The sequence below is a fragment of the Alternaria viburni genome (genome assembly GCF_023758015.1).
Source record: "Alternaria viburni strain BMP 2772 chromosome Unknown scaffold_29, whole genome shotgun sequence".
In the NCBI taxonomy this organism is placed as follows: Eukaryota; Fungi; Ascomycota; class Dothideomycetes; order Pleosporales; family Pleosporaceae; genus Alternaria; species Alternaria viburni.
Window position 1 is genome coordinate 70297 of NW_026055798.1, and position 20385 is coordinate 90681.

The 20385-nt window shown below is 54.4% G+C and overlaps 6 protein-coding genes across 6 annotated transcripts; 2 read left to right on the forward strand and 4 right to left on the reverse strand.

Moving 5' to 3' along the window:
- Positions 1–153: 153 nt before the first annotated feature.
- J4E79_010186 (uncharacterized protein) lies at positions 154–1461 on the forward strand (the record flags this gene model as incomplete). Its single annotated transcript, XM_049359025.1, has 1 exon — positions 154–1461. One exon carries the CDS (start codon positions 154–156, stop codon positions 1459–1461), a length of 1308 nt encoding a protein of 435 aa, XP_049206403.1.
- A 402-nt stretch (positions 1462–1863) lies between these two features.
- J4E79_010187 (uncharacterized protein) lies at positions 1864–3731 on the forward strand (the record flags this gene model as incomplete). The annotated part of the gene is made up of 2 exons (XM_049359026.1): positions 1864–2061; positions 2268–3731. The coding sequence occupies 2 exons, from the start codon at positions 1864–1866 to the stop codon at positions 3729–3731; spliced, it is 1662 nt and encodes a 553-aa protein (XP_049206404.1).
- Positions 3732–4070: 339 nt separating this feature from the next.
- Positions 4071–7664, reverse strand: J4E79_010188 (uncharacterized protein; the record flags this gene model as incomplete). Its single annotated transcript, XM_049359027.1, has 1 exon — positions 4071–7664. The coding sequence occupies one exon, from the start codon at positions 7662–7664 to the stop codon at positions 4071–4073; it is 3594 nt and encodes a 1197-aa protein (XP_049206405.1).
- Positions 7665–9034: 1370 nt separating this feature from the next.
- Positions 9035–11843, reverse strand: J4E79_010189 (uncharacterized protein; the record flags this gene model as incomplete). The annotated part of the gene is made up of 2 exons (XM_049359028.1): positions 9035–10581; positions 11012–11843. 2 exons carry the CDS (start codon positions 11841–11843, stop codon positions 9035–9037), a joined length of 2379 nt encoding a protein of 792 aa, XP_049206406.1.
- A 590-nt stretch (positions 11844–12433) lies between these two features.
- Positions 12434–13566, reverse strand: J4E79_010190 (uncharacterized protein; the record flags this gene model as incomplete). The annotated part of the gene is made up of 2 exons (XM_049359029.1): positions 12434–13137; positions 13419–13566. The coding sequence occupies 2 exons, from the start codon at positions 13564–13566 to the stop codon at positions 12434–12436; spliced, it is 852 nt and encodes a 283-aa protein (XP_049206407.1).
- A 3013-nt stretch (positions 13567–16579) lies between these two features.
- Positions 16580–19393, reverse strand: J4E79_010191 (uncharacterized protein; the record flags this gene model as incomplete). Its single annotated transcript, XM_049359030.1, has 3 exons — positions 16580–17993; positions 18046–18724; positions 19351–19393. The coding sequence occupies 3 exons, from the start codon at positions 19391–19393 to the stop codon at positions 16580–16582; spliced, it is 2136 nt and encodes a 711-aa protein (XP_049206408.1).
- Positions 19394–20385: the final 992 nt, after the last annotated feature.

Sequence of the window (20385 nt, forward strand, 5' to 3'; positions counted from 1 at the left end):
GACGCCCCCGCGCTAACCCCACCAGTCAAGGCACGTGCGCTAAACTTTCAGATGGCGCTACGATCTCCCTCCCCACTCACATCCCAATCCTCCGCCCTCTTCCTGTGAAGGCATGTTATGCTTCGAACCCTATCACGATCGATAACACGAGCCATGGCATCCAACGAGCCCGCCCGCGTTCCCATCCCCAAGAATGGCGTTGACTACCGTGGCAAAGTGGTGCTTGCGCCCATGGTGCGCTCCGGCGAATTGCCCTCACGCCTCCTCGCGCTGAAGTACGGCGCCGACTTGGTCTGGGGACCCGAAACCATCGATCGCGCCATGATTGGCACCACGAAGCGACTGAACCCGCACACGAATACACTGGAGTTCTCGCGTCTGCCGACTTCGAAGATCAAAAACCCCAGCCTCGATCCCGAGAATCGCGAAAGCGTCCTATACCGCATACATCCTGAGCTGGAGAAGAGAAAGCTCATATATCAGATCGGTACGGCGAATCCGGAGTTGGCAGTTCAGGCAGCCAAGATGGTCGCAGCGGATGTTGCAGGCATTGATGTCAACTCCGGCTGCCCCAAGCCATTCTCGACTTCCGGCGGCATGGGCGCAGCGCTGCTGAAGACCCCAGACCTGCTTTGTAACATCTTGACGAGTCTCGTGGAAGAAGTGGGAAAGCCATTCGAGATCGGCATCAGCGTCAAGATCAGAATCCTGGACACGCCAGAAGAGACAGCGGCATTGGTGAAGAGACTGGTGCGCACCGGCATCACGGGCCTCACAGTGCACTGTCGAACCACACCCATGCGACCCAGAGAGCGCGCGATTCGAGACCAACTCAAGATGATTGGAGAGATATGTCACGAAGCAGGCGTCGCATGCCTGATGAACGGCGACGTCACATCGCGCACCGAAGCCCTCAAGCTCGCGGAAGAGTTCAACGTCGACGGCGCAATGATCGCGACCGCAGCCGAGAAGAACCCCAGCGTGTTCCGACCCGACCCAGAAGGCGGGCCACACGAGTGGAAATCGCAGTGGAAGACCGTTGTTACCGAATACATGCGTTTCGCGCTACAAGTAGAGAACCGGTGGGGGAATACAAAGTATCTGCTCAGTCAGATGATACCAGGGAAGGAGAAAGCGTATCAGGCGATGAACAAGTCAAAGTGCTACACGGATTGCATCAAGGCGCTGGGCCTGGAGAACGTTGACGACTTGCTACAGCAGGCCAACGTTGTTGACGAGCATCTGGGCATCCCGCAAAACGAATCACGCGCTTCTAAGCGCGCTCGGGTTAAGGAAGCGGCTATTCCAGAAAGCGATGCTGTCGAGCGGAAGGAGAAGCGCAAGGAACGGGATGATGACGAGCCTGAGGCCAAGCGCGTTAAGGTGCCTGAAGTCGAGCCAGAAACGATTGTGAGCATTACACCACAAGAGATGACAGCTCCTTCTGCCTTGAGCGTATGAGATATGTAGAGATTTATTTACTGGGCGTGTATCTATTTGGGCATTGTAGGCGTATTGAGCATTTACGAAAGTGTGGGGTCCCCTCTGTATCATGCAGCCATGATATGGGACAACGAATTGATATGAATATATACTTTACCGTGACTGCGATGCACTATATGTGTTCAAACGACTAATAAAGGTATCAAGCATCGTTACTCGCTGATGTACTGAACGATGGCACGCGAAGGCCCTAAGGATTCGGTACTAGGGTCTGCTCGTGACTGCTAGCACCACGCTAGACGGCCCCACTACTACGGAGGTACTGTGCCACATACTTCGCTACCGTCTTTAATGTCAACTTTCACTTTTCGCCCTCATACTTAATATCCTTAGGGCATAAAGAGCATTACAGGACCGACAATGGCCGCATCTACAGACGCGGTTATGGCAGATATCGGCGATGACAAAGCGCAACTCGGCAGTCTACCGAACGAGCTACTAAACCTCATTACAGACTTGGTGGTCGCTGGTGGCACGCCAATGGCGGTGATGCGACTGGTAAACAAGCGATTCAAAGCATGTGCCCAATCACACCTCGTCGAGTCTCTTCAAGCAAAGGTATGTACATCATCAGCTTCGATGCAAGGACAAGTTGCACCGGGAGCGGGACGTCGTCTAGTACGATCGGCACAGCTGACATTGATACCTTACCATAGGCTTGGGATATTCGTAGTCCCCATGATCTTCGTTCGTTGAGTGAAATCAGCAAGGTGGATGCCTTAGCCCAGGCGATCAAATCCCTGCGTATGACTTGTTGTTATGAGGAATATCACGAGAATCCTGTCGCTCTCAGAGACGAAGCAAACCATCGACATAATAATGCAGTCAAAGAAGTCACGGAACGTACGGTATCAGCTCAGGACAGATTCCGGATGCAACGCAGAACCGCCCTGTTGGAAAGGTTCGCGCACGCTTCAACGCTTTCAGAAGAGTTGGAAAACGACAGGGTAGCTGGAAGTAGGAACTACGCACAAAATCTCTTTCCCGAGTCCTCTTCAGAGATGAATGTGGGTTGGTTGAGAACAATAGTTCTACCTGATCTGGAGTCGCGCTGGGAAAAGTTGAAAGAGGAAAATAAGTCCATCTTCGGCAAAGTATGGTACTCTTCCATCGTACACCCCAGATTATATGGGGCGCATTATGATGCCGTCGCCGAATACGTCTTAGCGAAAGAGGGGCTGATAACCACCATCGCGAAAAGCTTGGCTCCATTCAAGCAATTACATACTTTCGCCTTCGTCGAACCCGAGATCGATGCCTGGAGCCGTTACGAAACGCTTTTCAAGGAAGTTGGTGAAGAGCACGGCCGCTTACAGGGATGTAGGAGCCCATATGCCAGGGGCTCAAAGCGAGACGCAAGCTCGGAGGCCATCGCATACAGCGGGATGATGATCGGCCTTGACGTTGCACTTCGAGCTCTACAGCGAGCCGAAATCCACCCAACCAACTTCGCAATGCCAGTACCTTCTATTGGATTCCAATCCTTCAAGACCTCCGTTTCGAAATACGTCTTGAGCGAGGTTCTCACACAAACAAACAAGCTATGTCTCAACCACCTATCGTTGAGATTCCTTCGTGTTGGGAGTAGTAACGACGACAGACTCACCTTGACAAATGTCTATTCTCGAGAGACCCCCCCACCGGTTGACACCGAGATACTCTTAACAAATGATAGCTTCCCCAGCCTACGAGACCTGACTTTATATTTTGGCCAGGTCAGATCTGTGAACAATCCGGGTCCAGCCACCCACGGCTGGAAGGCAGCAGAACTTGAGTCCCTAACCATTCGATACGACCCACGATTTGAAGCTTCGGCGGATGCTCTTCTACGGCACCCAGACTGTTTGAACCACTTCCACCAGAGTCTCAAACACCTGACTATTGTCAACGCTTTTTGTGGCAACTGGAATAACTTCTTCCGCGACATCGCAAAGGCTCAGCTCGAGACGTTGGATATCGTGATTGAGGATGATGTTCTCGGGATGGTTAGGACTAAGGTACCGTCGTATGACGACGTGGAGAATGGGTTGGTGTGTGTTCAGGAGCGGTTTAAGAAGGCCGCGGAGAAGGTGGAGGTTAGACCGGATTGGGTTTTCGATCTTGTGAAGCGGGTGTGGAAAAATCAGGATGATATAGTTGATCGGTTGTTGGAGGACAGCGATGAGGAGGGTGCGTTTGATTGGGAAGAGGATGATGATGACGATGAGGAAGAGGAAGTTGAAGGATGAGAGCACGGCATACGTAGATGAGGTTCAAACGCTTGGGATACGGGGTGGATTCGATAGCAATTGATGTACGCACTTGAATTGCAACAGGGCGACCAACTGGGACAGTTGGTCAACAAGTGTATTGTACAGAATCAAAAGTCCGGGTATCAACATGTACATCCTAGCATCGTATACCTCCAGGCAAGTACCACTACTACAAAGGAAAGCGCACTCCAAGATATGCCGCAAGGATATCGCCAACGTGAAAGCTATGAAATCTCGAAGAAGCAAAAAAGAAGAAGATCTGGTATAAACAAAAAGAGAAGTCGTGAAATCTCAAGAAAAGAGACGTTCAACCTCTCACAACCCATCCATCAACCTCGTCAACGCCAACCAATCCGCCAACTCCCCCCCACTCTCCCTCTGAACCACCTTCGGACTACTTAACTTCTCATTCAAAATCTCCAAATCTAAAATCCCCATCACACCACTACTACTCCTACTTCCCCGCTTCTCACTCAACCCACTATCTACTCTCGCCGCAGTCGTGCGCCGCTGTATCGCCGCCGGCAACGCGATAACAGGCCGTGTTGGGTCCATCATGTTGTTGAATTCTGTGCTGAAGAAGTCGGGGCTGGCGAGGATGTGGGGGGAGGGAATGGCGGCGCGGTTGGGGATGACGGGGGGTGGCGTGAGGTCGGAGTTTGGGTGAGGTTGGGACTTGGTGTGTGGTGTGTTAATGCGGAGGCGGAGGAGGGATGCTTGTTTTGGTTTGGGGAGGGTATCTGAAGGGAGTTGTGGGGTCGCAGCTTTGGACTTGTTGAAGAAGAGGGAGGTCTTTCGGGAGAGGAAGGAGGGTTTGCGAGTTGTGGGTTGTGGTGGTGATGTGGGCATTGGGGCGGGCAGGGACTGTTGGTGTTGTTGCTGGGGTAGACGTTGGGCTGCGGCTTCTTCGTTGGCTTTTTGGATGCGGAGGAGCGCGTCTTGCTCTTGTTGGAGCTTTGCTTTCGCTTCGTCATCTTTTAGCTGCTGGACCTTGGCTTCGTGCGCGGCGGTTGCTTCGATGCGGTTCCGTTGGTCTTGTTCGTCTTTTTGCTCCTTCTCTTCGGCTTCTTTGAGCATGGCTACGATTAGGCTCCGACCTTCCTCGGAATAGTTGTCGCCTACACATGCCATGGGTGTTAGGCCTGCCACGTTCTTTACATTTGCTTTGGCGCCTTCAAGGAGGAGGGAGGAGGCAATCTTGTCATTGCCACCGACAGCTGCGGCGTGCAAGGGTGTGTTGTTCTCTACATCGAGCGTGTCCATGCGGGCGCCGCTCCGAAGCAACAAGTTCAAGATCTCCCAATCCCCACCTTCAGCGGCCATGAAGAGTGGTGTTCGTCCCTTGTTATCGAGACTGTTCACGTCCGCCCCGTGCAGCAGGAACTCTTGCACCACATCAAAGCGATGCGCCACAACCGCCGAGTGAAGTGGTAAGCGGCCGTTGGAAAACGGAGATGCGATAGTAAGCTGCGCACCCTTCACTACCAGCAGCATCAGGACATCCAATGCGACTTCCGGGCACTCTTCAAGCAAGAATGTGAGCGGATGCTGCGTCAGAACAGAGGTCTGCGTTGACTCTGGCGCAGACTGTGGCGACGACGAACGCATTGAGCTTCGAGGAATGCCCGCGTTCGGGTTCGCACCTCCATCAAGAACCACATTGAGTATGCTCAAGACGTATTCCGCGGGCATTGGCGGTTGAAGAGTAATGTGGCGAAGGACCGCGCATATCAAAGAGACGCCCAATGCTGATCGCGGTAAAGCATTCACATCCAAACCCATCGCGACCATCTGCTCAAGGTCCTTGACAGGCAACGTCGTTGAGAAAGACGAGACTTCCGCAACAGGATTGCTAGGCCGTCTTCGCAGTAACCCTGCGCGCTTCATCCACTCGTACTGCGCAAAAAGCTTTAGAATTCGCTTATCGGCCTCCACCGAAAGCTGCAACTTGCTCTTGGCAGGCACCCAGTCTTCAAAGTCGAATGTGGCACCATGCTTGAGCAGCGCATCCACGAAGATAGGCTTGCCTGTCGTCACCGCGTAGAACAGCGCATCTTGCTTCTTGTGATCTTCGTGGTTGACGCAGTTCCGACTCGCTTTGCGGTCCGCCTTCTGTGCTAGCAAGGCCTCGATCACGGGTAAGCCGTCCTCCGGCAGTGTCTTGATGGCAAGGATGAGCGGTGTAGCACCTGATCGCTCGCGTGTAGTCCGGCTGACGCCGCGTTCGCAGAAGGGGCCAACGATGGCGGCGATGTCGTTCCATGTCGCCGGCGCTTTGGGTACGGTGCAAGCAATGAGATGGAGAGGACTCATGCCGTCTTCATCCCAGGAGTTGATGCTCGGTGGTATCGTGAGCAGTGGTACGATGGACCATTGGTGATGCTTTACGGCGAGAAGAAGCGGCGTGTTCTTGACCTTGTCGCCGATGGCTGTATTCGCGCGAGCTCGTAGTAACGACTGTACTGTCCTCTCCAATCCATTGGATGCGGCAAGATGCAGCGCTGTTTGTCCGTTCATGTTGGTCTTGCGGAGGTCAGATGCCTTGATGAGCGACTCCAGATCTGGCTCCTGGTCTTTTGTACTGTTCGTTGTAGCATTGAGCAAAGGCGTAAGCTCTTCAGCATTAGTAAGATCTGCGTTTGCTTTTTGTCTTAGCAACAGCTCTGTGCAGACTCTACTGTGCGTTGCGAGATGGAGAGGCGTATCGCCGTCTTGGTCCCTCGCATTGACCTCAGCGCCAGCGTCGATGAGCTGAAGCGCAATTTTAGGATGGCTGAAACGAGGAGATACGGCATGATGAAGCAGTGTCTTGCCGTCCGGGTATGTCACTGTTGCGTCAGCGCCCTGCTCAAGCAGAGCACCCAGAATGATAGACATGGTCTCCTTCTCTTGGGCTAGTGGGCTCTCGAAGGTGGCCTGGAGTACAGTAAGGCCCTTTCTGTCGCGGATGGTGAGATCCGGGTTGCGCTTCAGTAGTGCACTTATTACCGGCGCACCGGCACATTCCAATGCGACGAAGATGGGACGAAGGCCGTTGGCGGTCTCGCGATCCGGATCCGAGCCTTTCTCTAGAAACATCTCCACCAAGCTCGCGTCATCTCTCTTGATGGCCTCCACAAGGACGTTGGACTCCGAATCGCAAGCCGCAGCGAAGATATCCGCAATGAGATCGTTTCCTACCGAGAAACGGCCCTGTGTCTTCTTCACGTGCTTCAGCAGCATCTCCCTCTCTTTCTCGAGCTTGTTGCGCTTGCCATGTGCGGCGTTGATGATCGCTACGGCGCCCTGGATGTTGTTGGCATGTAGAGCAGCTTCGGCTGGCGTCTGACTAAGGCCATTGAGCGCTTCGTAGCTAGCGCCGTGTTTGAGCAAAGTCATGACTGTGGCTAACGATCCGGACTTTGACGCTGCGTAGTGGAGGGGTGTCTCGCCGGTGTCGTTCGTCTTCGTCTCGAGATTGGGTCCGTATGGGATCAAAAGTTCGATGAGATCGCTGCGGCCATTCTTGACGGCTATGTGGAGGGCTGTTTCGCCGCTGGTCTTGATCGCAGCATCAGCATCGGCACCAGCATCTAACAGTATTCGCGCAAGACTGGCGTAGCCGTTGGCGATGGCGATGCATAACGGTGGGAGTCCCAAGCCAGCGACATCATTCGGTGTTGCGCCAGCGCGTAGGAAATGTGAAAGCGCTGCCTCCCGTTGGTGATAGACAGCATAATAGATCGGTGTCCAATCTTTCGATGGTTTGAACTCGCCAGTACCCTCCGGCGACCCCGCTGGCTTCCCAAACTTGCATCTCATAACCTCCACCGAAGTTTGTAGTGTTGAACCCTTTCGTTTCAACGCAGTCGGTCTCGTTGTGTCCCGATCCAGATCAAGGTCGATATTGCGGGGAATTGGGGGCTCCATGTCGCTTGAGTATCTGCTAGTAAGGCAACCGCAAGACTTAGATTTCATGCTCGCGAACCTTACATCAAGGCCTGATAAAGCAGACAATCAAGGGTTCAGGATAGCGACAAAAGAAAATATGCAGGGTAAAGAAAAGCATCCGGGTACCCACCGCAGAAGAAAGCTACAAGAGCGACAGGAGCTTGACAAGTACGCTCCCCACCTTTCCCCTTCTTTTTGCCAAATTGGAGGAGCTGAAATCGTGGCGCGCCCACGAATCAAGTCATTCTCGTCGCGGTTGTCGTGCCATTTCGCCTTGCTTACCGCTAGGAGCCATGGTTCAATTACCAATAACGGGTGCCTTGTCGTGCTACAAACCTAATCGCGCCTCTCTGTAGTCCCGAAACGGGTAGCTAGGTGCCTGGATTCAGTCGACGGCAGATGTACGACTCGCATTCTCGCGGAACGGTGCGCCTGGGGCGATCGCCGCAGCGCTTCCCTGCAGGCTACAGCGCTTGCTGTTGTCTATCATCTCAGAAGGAATCCCAGAGGCGTTGTACAGTTGTCTTTTCGCTTGGCTTGCTCGCGACGGTCCGCGAATGACGGAGACGCTACTAACTATAGAGGGGCAATGGCGCGGTGCAGATCTTGCTGTTGGACGCTGCAAGCCAATGCGTCGTGACGGCGATGGACGCGAGGCGGAACAATAAGCAAAGTCAATGGCGACGGAGGACGCGATACTTTCGCGCGTGATGTTCGGAGGGAGGTGCGCCCGGTGCTGCTTGCGGCGTTTCGCTAGCCGACCCACGTGTTTGTAGCTGGATTGGCTCAGGGGTAAAGTGGCCTCCATCGCCTCGCTATTGCGCGCCGTCGTCCTTGGCCACGCAGACGGCGCCAATGCTACGGGTACAATGTTTCCGCAACAATGTTGTCGAGTGTGCAGGCGTTTATTGAGTGGAGATTGGACGAAAAGTCGAATTCTAGCCGCGGTAATGCATGGGAATTTCGAGGCAAGAGATTCCAGCTGCGGTGGCTGCTCCGAATAGCGGGAGATCATCCGCAAGCTTGGTATCACGTTGAAACTCAAAATGGGAGCCGGTTTGCTAAGATCATGCGCAAGAAAGAGTGTTTATTCTTCGTGTACTATGCCCGCGAAGATCGTCCTAAAATCAAGTAAAGAGTGTAAGAGGACGCGAAACCGCCGTCCACAGTCAAGTACGCAAGTGCGCAAAAGCAATTCCCGCCTTCTTTTTCCAATTTGTGTCCCCCTCGTATTGCATCATCCTCCTCTTACAGCGATCGAGTCGCATTCCAACGGCAGCGACGAGTACGCTGGCAAATCGCTGCACGTTCAGCCTCCCCGCAACCCACGTGGCCGCCAACACCACCTCTCAGAACTTCACACCCAACTTCCAGCCAACTTGAAGTGCGCGACTCCACACAAAGCAAAGTGACGCCACGATGTAGCAAGCTGCGGTCCAGATGACTACTCCCCAGTAGTGTCCACCAGTGGCCTGGATGATAGCACCCGCAATAGGAATACCCGTGAGCGTGCTGAAGCTGACCACCGTGTAACAGGTAGCGTAGTACCTGCCATAGACATTCGTATCGCAAAGCTGGCCGACGCAAACTGGTGTCAATGAGATATTGGAGCCAGATGCGAAACCAAACAAGACCGCGTAGACAATGGAGAGTGCTTTGATAGCCGTAGCTTCGGCCGCGGAGGTGGGGGTGAGGAGCGATGCGGGCAGCCAGAAGACTAGCGATGTAGCTGAGCAAATGGCGAGTGCCGCAATCATGCTGTTGAAGCGCCCGAGCTTATCGGCTAGGAAGCCTGGAACCCACCGACCGAGACAACTTCCCGCGTTGAAGATGGCGATGAGTTGGTACGAGAATGACGGGCTGAACGCGCCGGTACTGACCGCAAAGGTGGTAAGGTAAGTGATCGGGATGAAGAGTGCCCATTCCATCATGAAGATGCCGACCGTGAGCAGGAAGTAGCTCTTGTGGCGGAAGATTCGAAAATCCGGCCATACTGATTGTCCAGCTTTGGGTGGTAGGCGGGAGCGGATCAGGAAGCAGGCACCAATACAGCAGAAGAGCGTGATGAAGCCGATGATTCGAGTCGCCCATGGAAATCCCACCCTGGGTAGCAGCTTCTCCAACGCCAGCGGGAATATGACACCACCCAGCGATCCTCCAGCTGCGGCGATACCCGTTGCGTTGCCTCGCTTTTGCAGGAAGAAGTGGCTGACTGCGGCGAACGCAGGCGTGAAGATCAACGATGTACCGAGACCCCCAAGCACGCCGAAGACGAGGAAGAAGTGCCAGTACAGTGTGCAAATCCCGAGCAGGAAGTTTGACAAGCACAGCAGGATGCTACCTGCCAGCACCAATAGCTTCGGGCCGTGCGCGTCGAATATGGGTCCAATCTGAAGTCCGCAGAAGAACGACAGGAAGACGTACATGCTGAAGATCCATGAGATGGTCGACTCGGTGTAGTCTGCAAGATAGTGCTCGGCAATGTAGGCATGGTAGATACCGACTGTGTTCATCATACCCAAGGATGCGATGAGTCCAAGGAACGACCCTAGGACAACCGACCAGGCACCCAGGCCACCTTCTGGATAGGTTACTTCGTCATTAGCGATGGATGTTGATCGAGATTCCTCATCAAGAGGTCGGTGGGCTTTTTCATCTCCAGTTGCAGTGTTGCTTGGGCGATTCTCCTTGGAGTTGGCCGATGCCGGGGCATCGGCGTTGTGAGTTTGGGCACTTGGGCATGGTGACAGTGTGTCCGATGGCGGGATCGTAAATTCGGCGTGAGGGTAAGTGTTAACTCTGGTCAAGTTGTTGCGTGGGCTAAGTGATCCTGGCGTGCTGCCTTTTGGTTCGCTGCTCATACGAAGGGCCGAGTTGGTTTTGGGGTAGGTTTCGTCTAATATGTATGACGATGCGCGTTATTGCGCTGGGAAGTTGATGTCAAATTCGTGAAAGATGTCGCAAGCTCCTGCACAGTCCCCGAAAAGCGTCCTCGCAGCCCTGAAGTACCTCCCAATCGATGATGCGCGCCGAATTTGAATCGCAGATTGTGGTTCCCCGAGCGGTTTGGTGTTGCATAGTCGAGCTCCCCGAGCGGTATAAGTACGTTGGATGCCACAGGAGGGGTAAAGAGCCATGACCAATAGACCCACTCTGCCGCTTCGGCAACCACTCGCAATGCGGTATCGCCCGCTGCCGACGAAGGGTTTTCAGCACACCTCTAATCCGGCCTGGCGCATGATTCGCCCTAGACGCCGAGAACCAGGACTCTGCTGGACATTGGCGGTGAAGTCAGCATGATGGTCTGGACGACATCGTCTCCGGACATAGTAATTCTCGGAATTGAAATCGGAGTTGAGCGTCATCGGCATCGGAAAACTTCTTGTGGGGGTTTCCGACCTGCTCGATGATGTCGAAAGCTTTCTTCTCTTGCGGTATGTACCCCAGGAGCTGTTCAGCCATTGGTGCGATCTTCTGGGTGTCGTCGGTGGCTTCAAGAATGGAAAGCCATAGATGCGCGGGAGACGGTGTGAGTGTGGATGTAGGAGCATCGCCAAACATAGAGTCATAGCGATCATGGTCGCTGCCATGTCGGGTATATGGTGCAGCTCGCATCTTGCTGACCTTGGGTGTAGACGATCGAGTGCTTTGGTTCAGCATATCTAGAAGCATTGTATTCTCGCTGGCCTGATCCGTGCTGACGCTGGACGCATCGTCGCTCTTGTCCGAACGACATTCTTGGATAGCTCTGTGGAGTACTAGCCAACTACCGCGGAATCTCCAACGGTCTTCGTGCGACATGTCGCGGTCGCGAGAAGCATACGTAGCCCTAAGTCTGCTTTCTAGGAGGTCGTAGAGTGTACTGGGACAGTTCTCTCTGCTGATTTGGAGAGCTCTGGGACTATCTTGGGGTGGTTTGGAGTATACGCTGTCTTGGCCGGCATGCTGTGACGACGGTTTGCTGCACTGAACACCTTGCGGCAGTTGCGATACGTTCTTGGTACAAGACTGTTGATGCGCTGAGCTACTTGTCGCAAGGTCCACGGGTCTTCCTTGTTGCTTCGATCTTGTAGTGTACTTCGCCCGGAAGTTGCGTACATCGCGGCGGAGGAGCTTGGCTGTCCAGCAGACGTCATACGGCAAGAAAGAGCGCATCATGATGAAGAGTATAGCTATCAATATGACTGACTGTATCCATGTCAGTTGAGATTGCAGATTGAGGGTTCACTTGGCGCACACTCACCAATATCAACATGCGTTTGAGTGGCATGCGCTTGGTGTTGAGCACGGAGGTAGAGGCTAACTGAATGTGAAAAGAGCAATACACGCGAGTGAAGATAGTGTGATTGAAGTTGAGTATGCGCGCGATTCCTGTACGAGATATTGCTAGACTGAGGGCAAAGTGACAGTAAAGTGACAATGAAGGGTCCAATCTAATCCCACGTGGTTTGCGCTCGTGCGCGCTTTCAAGGCAACTACACTAAGGCAGTGTAAACAAAGGCATAGCAGGCGCGCCTTTCACTTCCACCAGCTTCGATGGGGGACCATCAGCGCGCGCTCTACAACACTCACTGCATGAGATGAGGAAACAATCCACGTAGCCAAGCGCCTTGCAATTCCTCAACCCTGACTACACGAGATGAGAAGACATAGTAAAATGCACCGCATCCCAGCGCCTACCTGGATAAACAGAAAAGAGTCGGTCGGTAGATATGACGTCCGCTCTTTCCACATGCGTCATCGTATACCTACACCATCCACTCCACCACCTCCCCCAACTTCCAATCCACATCCTCCATCCAAGCCCCCACACTCCACGCCCCCAGTCCCCTCGGCCACCAATTCTCCTCACCTTGTTCCAAAACCTCACTCTCCTTCTTCTCATGCACCTCAACCCAGCATCCCCTTGCCCTCGGCGTGACCGCCGCAATATCAAACGCCCGCCACTTCTGCGTCCCTACTAACACCGCGTCCATCTTCTTAATGTCTGTGTCGTAGTCGTCTACCTGTAGTCCTTCTTGCACTTCTTTGACCGCTTTCTCGTGACCCGGCGCAGATGGGAGGGGCGGTTGCGCGGCGGCCATGCTGAGAGGGAGGTATTTCGTGTTCAACGGCATTGGCGGAATCCATTGCCATGGTTTGAGAGTACAGGCAAAGAACGGTGCGCCGCCATCTCCTTCTTTGGTGCCAGGCGGGAAGACTTGCACTGTTAGGGTGGATGGAGGTGAGGCGCCGGGGGCAGTAGGCCGTGCGGAGAAAGAGAAGCGGGCGAGCTGTTTGGGGATGTTCCAGTTTAGGCGCCCGTTGTAGGTTGTTGTGCGTTGGGAGACGTAGATGCGTGATATGCGTTGGGCTTTCTTGGGGATTTTGATGTGTGGCTGGCCGGACGGGGTGGTTGTTGGTTGTGGGACGGTGAAGTTTCCCGGGACGAGGAGGAGTTCGTCGTAGGGGCCTGTGATGAGGTCAGAGGAATTACTAGAATTGTTGTCATCTCGTGTTCTCTTCCAGTGTATTCTTCCCACTCTTTTCTACACCTCAATAGAAGTCGCGTTTGACATCCACAATACCCACCATCCCTTCCATCCATGATCCTTTACCCTTCCTTTCTGTCTCATCTCCGCTCATGCACAAAAAAGACATCTCACATACCAACAGGCGTATCCCTATACCTAACAATACACACCGTCCCCAACCCCCCCTCAAACCTCCCCATCGCCTCATCATCCCACCCACCCTCTTTCCCCTCAAGCTCCCCATGCACACCCTCCGGCAACTCCTTCAACACATGAAACAGCATATATACCTCCGCCGTGAGTTTCCATGGCGCCGGCGCACGCGCAACAGGATGAAAAGACGGTTCTTCAGGGCCGGGTGCAGACATTGCGCGGTATCACGATCGAGAAGATGGATCAAGCGGGATGACAATGGTGTGAGAAAGACAACACTTATTAGGTGGGAGATGGTGATACCCGTTTGTTGTAATAACACCAGCTACCGGGTAACGTTGTTGCGATCTGGCATGTGATGGGCAAGACATCCGGTTCAGCCGCGGCTGCAGTCTGTGTCTTGAGACATCCCTTGCAAGATTATCTCGGTAAAGTACCAAGTCGACTGTGTGGCACAGCACAGCAGCTTACATCGCTGTGTATAAGCGCCAAGGTGCTTTGTGTTCATCAGTAAGCGCGCAGCGACATCGTAAAATTGTAGCGACGGCAGACAGAAGTGATGCAAATGTTGTGTGAGGAGAGGGAGCCCAAAGAAGTTGATGAGAAAATCGTGGTGGTCTGGGCGCTTGCGTGGTTGCTCCGCTCACACTCACGATCCCTGGACGTACGGGGCGCGACATCAAGACAGCGTCATAGTAGCATGGAACATAATAATCGCATCCCACGATAAAATAGTACTCCTCTCAACTTACCTCATCCATTCTCACATCACACAAACAACACCAACTCACCAAACTGCCGTCGTCGCAACTATACCCAACTATACCCACCAAGTCCCGCCTACACTACAGTACCTAGCTAGCCCCGCCTCGCCAAAATTCTGACAACCACCACACCAACATTTACGCACATGCAGATGCACTCATGCCCATCGCGCCCACCTTTCTGCGAACCAAAGAATGTCTTGCATACCAACCGCGTCACACGTCTTCACTAAAGAAATTCTCCACATCCTTCCATCCGTCCACACATCCACCCATCTACGCCATGCATCTGCACCCTTCCTTGCACACCGCTACTGATGTGCCGTTCTAATTCCCTTAGTTCCCTTTAAACCTTCTCGGCGGCTAACACTCCTGCGTAGAAGAACCTAAGAACACCTTCCAATACATCTACCGCATATATGTAGCGACCGTGCCCGCTGTCTCCTCCCATACTTAACTAGAAGTAGAATTATCTGGGGGTAATAGAAACTCACCCTGCCCCGCTTTAATCTTGATAGCCCCAGTAACACCCGCGTCTACACATGGGCATGAATTTGTTAATTAGTTAGTTTGGAATATGTATGGGATGGCATCGAGCGGGTGCCGAGAGCTGCATAGCTCGCAGTGCGAGCGGAGATTAAACACGGCATCACTCCTACTCATGCACATGTCTCTGCATTGGGCAAAGACTCGTGTGCATCCGTCATTATACTCCGGAAGAACTTCAGTAGGATCTGATCGCTGGTGGAAGAAAAGGGTTCACAGTGCGCACAACCCCACCCCACAGCACGATCAACGATTCGCTGCTGTCGATTACTACCAAATCGCCGGTAACGCAAACGCGGCTCTGCGTCGATCATCATATGTCAGCTTGATGTCCAGACCCTTCCCAACGAATTCACCTATTGCTATCCCGTTCGTTCTCGTTCTTTCTCCCTGCTCCATCAACTCAATAGTCTTTCCCCAGTCGTTGGAGCAAAGTCCCTTGCGAACGCGTCTATTGGCTGAGAGTCGGGCTATCCAATAATACAACCCGGCTAACTACGGCGTGCGCGTCCACACACACACAACAAAGCCGGGGCGGGAGTGTGTCGAGGCCAAAACCAATAGACCCTACAAAGCTAGGTCATGCGGCTCTGCACCTACCCTTTCGTCCTAAACTAGGCGCGGACTGACAGTGTCAATGCTCACGTACCAGCCTTGTCCCCAAACAGCAGTCCGCTTGCATGACGCGCAGCAGAACGACGATGGAGCGTGCGGCCTGTGGCGGGACAAAGCGTTTTCTTGGCGGCTGAGGCGCGCGGACGAGTCAGAGCACCAGCACTACTACCATGGCACGTGGCATGGTAAGCTGTGACCCTGAAGGACCGGGCGAGTGGCAATACATCGGCATGTGATGGCTGGTACGTAGCGGGATGTTGTAACCTTGGCATGAGGGTACCTCGTGGTTGTTCGTGTGCAAGGGAACCCATTGTACGAATGCGGTGGCGTATCCCTCGGTACGTTGGTAGCGCAGGTTGGTGGTAAGAACCAAACGGCGCGCTACACCGAACAGGCGACGGGCCCGGTCGGTAGTCATGTGTAGCCAGATTAGCGATGTTTGGACGCGGCTTGGAAGGGTGCATGTCCGATGGATGAGCGTCATCAGAATATAGTTCGGAGATGAACGATGAGGTTGAGGGGGGAACCAAGTGGTGAATTGTGTAGGTTTGAACTCCGACACGCATGTCCGTTGGATGAGCGTGATCACGAAATTGTCCGGAGATAAACGATGAGGTTGCAGGAGGAACCAGATAGTAGTGTGTGAAGTATGTAGAGTGTGGTATTACGGGACCCTTCAAGATGTACTTGTCAGGATAGCCGTCATGTCTATCAACTATCTCCGAAAATGACAACGCCTGTGGAACTCGAGGTCCTATTTTGAATAACTTTTTGTGTACTCTGCGATAGAGGAGAACGCCGTTTCGAAGAAAAAGAGAGAAAAGAGACCCAAGTCTATCAAGCTCAGGGGGATATTCCGCGTAGAAAAAAAAAGACGATTTGAAAGCAAAGATAGCCAACTCATAACACCTCTGTAATGCACATCGAATTCGTCGTTACCAAGCGCTGCTGTGTATACCGCCCGCCGGTTCAAAAGGAAGATGTACAATCTCGAGAGGATGTACAAGAAAGCGAAATACGTGGGCGGAGCCAACATAGTCTCTTTATCCAAGGTTATCAGGCCTGGCTGCGTTGGTTTGGTAGACAAATCCTCCAATCCAAATGTAACGCCAGGTAGATGCAAGAACAAGGGACGGGACGAGTCATGACTTTTCGTGTTGTTGCTGAACAACATCAGCCGATAAAGAAACAAAATGTCTATGGCGAAGCTGCAAGCGTCGTCGCGGGATATCGAAGATCGGGGTATTGGGAGAAGAGTAGAAGGTTGGGAGACGCATTGAGAGCGATCCGAAGAAGTAGAGTTCTAGAACATGGAGGGGTCAATGCCCATTCCAGCACCAGCGACATTCGCGTTCTGAAGATTTTGCAAATTTGAGGTGAGACCAAGCTTCTGCATCGCCAACTCAGGGTTGCAGTGGGGGGCGTGGGAGCGGTGGTACTTGAGACCGTTGAGGTTCTTGTATCGCTTGCCGCAGACTTCGCAGCGGTATGGCTTCTCCTTCTCCATGCCGACAGTTCCCGGGTAGGGAATGGATGTGAGAGGGTCGACAATCGAAAAGGTACCGTCGTCGTTCTCCTTGAGTTGCTGATTCTGGTGACCATGCTGCTTGTGGTACTTGAGACCGTTCTGGTTCTTGTATGCTTTCTCGCAGCCAATGACCGGGCATCGGAATGGCTTGACCTCCTCGGGGAAGGGGAATTGGGGTATGCTCGCGCCGTTGATGAGCTGCTGCTCTCGTAATCTCCTGGCCATCTCGCTCTGGTCATTTCCGCTGAGCTGGTAGTTCTTGAGCGCAGCTTGCAGCTGAGCCTGGTTGAGGCCGCCGCCCTGTTTGCTGAAAAGACGCTTACCGGGCTGATCGATCGTGCCGTTGTTGTCGAACGCGCCCATGCCAAAGTTGCCGTTGCCGTTGGCGAAGTTCATGCCCATGTTCATGTTCATGTCCATGCCCATCATTGGGTTGAAACCGCCAAAGTCCATGTCGAGCTCAGCGGGAGTGCCCGGGTGTGAGGATTCGGGCGATGTCAGGTTGTGGTTTTGCATTGGCATGGTGCCCATTGTGGGGGTGTTGACCGACGAGACGGTGGGGTTGTTCTGGAGGTTGAACTGCTGCGAGGCAGACGGGGTGGTGGGTGTCGATGTGCGCATGCCCTGGTGATTTTGCATGTTGTTGGCGAGGTTGACGTTGACGTTGAGCTGGGGCTGCTGGTTCTGGTTCTGGTTGAACTGGTTCTGGACGGGGAATTGCTGCATGTTCTGCTGCTCCTCGATGGGGCCGAGGTTGTCAAAGTTGATGTCGTCCATGTCCATGTCGTCCAGCGTGTCCATGTCCTGCACAGTCGACAAGTTGGAACGGCTGACGGAGCCGATGCGCTGGCGGGGCGCGCCTATTGAGCCGGAGCGCGACTGGAAGCCATTCTGTGTGTTGAAGGCCGGGTCGCCCTGTGTCTGGCTCGGTGCAATGGAGCTGGTCGGGGCACCGGATGTGGCTGTGAAGCCGTTCTGTGGCTGCTGCTGCTGCTGCTGTGGGCGGGCGGCCGGTGCGTTGGCGTGCGTCTCCTCGAAGTGCTGCAGGAGGTCGTGCAGGGAGGCGAGGGTGAGGCCGCAGCATGTGAAGTCCTTCATGAAGGCGGCTTCCATCTTGGGCAGGTAGGACGACGAGTGGAAGGAGGGCGAGTTCTGCACAAAGGGCGCGGGTGAGGTACCCATCATGATGCTGGGCGGAGGTTAATTTGGGCTGTTACAACTGGGGATAAGTGGATACTTACTCGTCGCGGATCCAAGACCCGACCGAGTGGCCGCCCCAGCTCATGCCACCTGCGAAGCTACCCATGTTGGTGCTTTCGCGACGCCCACGGTCCTTCATGGTGATGGGGCGGGCGCCGCTGTTGCCGTAGAAAGAAGAGCCGAGCATGCTGATGGAGGGGTGGCGCTCGCCTATGCTCGGGCGGCCATTGTTGAACTCGAAGTTGTTCGGGTTGAGCAGACCGGGCGTCGTGGCCATGTCGGGCTGAGCCTCGGCCTGGCGTAGAGCCGACGTCAGGTTGGACGTCTGGTTCTGGGGTGAGTTGGAGCCATAGCGCGGGGGCGTCTGGATGTCGATGGGCGAGGCGGTGGCCATGTCTGCGAAGCCGCTGTGGACTTGCGGCTCCTCAGGGAAGAGAGGAAAGCTGCAGTCGCCCGCGTCTTCGAATAGCACGTCCTCGTCGGGCTGGCGGCGGGCCACAAGCTCCTGGGGCTTGCGGTGCCAGAGGTGGTGGAGGCCGGCGCTCGGGTCCTTGTTCCCACGCCCAAACTGCGGCGATGCGGGCTGCTCGACAGGCGTGGAGATGGGCGTGCTCGCTGCGGTGGATTCGCGCGGCGAGTGGGAGAGAGGTGGCGGGTGCTCGTAGGAATCCAGCTTCACGGTGGGCGAGGTGAAGGGTAGAGAGGCAGTGGGGACGAATGCTAGTGGAACGGCGACTCGTTAGGCGCAGTTTCAGATGACTGTGCGGGTGTGTGGCGTCGTCGGCAGTGGTCGTGAAGATGAGAACACCGAATAATAATGGTGTTCAAGTGTGTCTGAGGGTAACTGGAATAGTCGATATGCTCAGTATTATGCCAGTGAATTTACGTGGAATAGCCGTGCCGGGGCGCGGTAGATTATATGCGCAAGTGGGAGCGGTGACGACGAGGGTTAGTATGGGCAGAGCGGCCGACCTCGAGGATCCCTGCACGGTGGGTGGATACGGCCAATTGCGGGCTGGCGCTACTGTGCTCTGTATGCGTCGCTCCTGCCAAAAATGCAACTCTGACGAAGGGCGATCTCGGATTATGCGATGCGAGTGACGGGGCGATGGGCGGAATGCAGATGCAGATGCAGATGCAGCGATGCAACGGCCGCCCGTCTTCTTAATATTTGGTTTGTCTCTCGGCCTGGCCAGCGCCGGCTTCGTGATTGAAATACGGCACTGCCGGCCGAGGCAACTTTGGGAGAGAGGCGCGCACGGCCACATGGTTTCTGGTACGCGCCCCTACTAGAGCCGGAGCATGGAGACGACTCCAAGCGTCTGCGTCTGCGAGTGAGCACTCACGCCGCCGTTCAACGCAGGCTTCCCTGGCCCAGCGCAGTAGCATCGCCAACAACTTCTTCTAGAAGCCATCGTGCGTGGCGCCCTGGCCAGCTGGAAAGTACCGTCGGTCGCTCCTGCCCGTGGCGCAGGCAACACCACCGTAAGCCTTCGCCGCGAACCATCCTATACCCGAGTCTGCTCCGGGCCAGCTCTTGGCTCTTCACTCCCACTACCCTACCTAGCAGCTCGTGAATGATCTCTTCGTGCGAACCGCCGCTGACGCCCATGCACTCACCATCACTTGCAGTCTGCCCTGCAATTCCACCTGCTCCGCACACTAATATGACTAACATGGCTCTGCTCCGCTCGCTGCTCGCTGCGACTCAAAGGGTCCTGGTCTGCATCGCGCCCAACATGCTTCATCCCTACCAGCCTGCCTAGCCACACCAGCCCGCTCACGAGCATCCCCAGCGATGGACATCGTCGTTTCGAACCGTCACCCAATTGCTCGGCCAGGTCGGCAGAATGCATCGTCTTGGCCGGACTGCTCTCGGCTGTTTGACTCTCTTGGGCTCTCTTACACACGCACTCAACTAACCGCCGCCGCTGCCATTAGCCTGCGCTACATGCGGTACGTACTCTGCTGTTGGGACGACTACATGCCTTTGCCTATTGATGCTCTACATGTAGTATCGTCTACTCCAAACTCAAAGTTACTGCACCTCTAGCACCTAGCGCTGTGATCACTAACCACCGCGACAATACTCGGCAGGTCTTGCGTTGCTTTTTACCCCATGGTCTTCCTGTCTGGGGTAACGAGTCTGTCGCTTACCCGCCTGCATCACGGACTGCCTGACTGCCTGACTGCTATAGCTGAAGCTACCGACGACCCGAAATGTCGTGCTCGTCCACCAACCACGACACGATAGCACACACCAAACCCCCACGGCCGCCTCACAAGCCTCATTTCCAATTCCTAACTTCCGTCAGTTGCATATTCGAAACATGCAGCCTGTCCCGTGACGGGCACCGAGCACCGGAGTCTTCTCATACCGC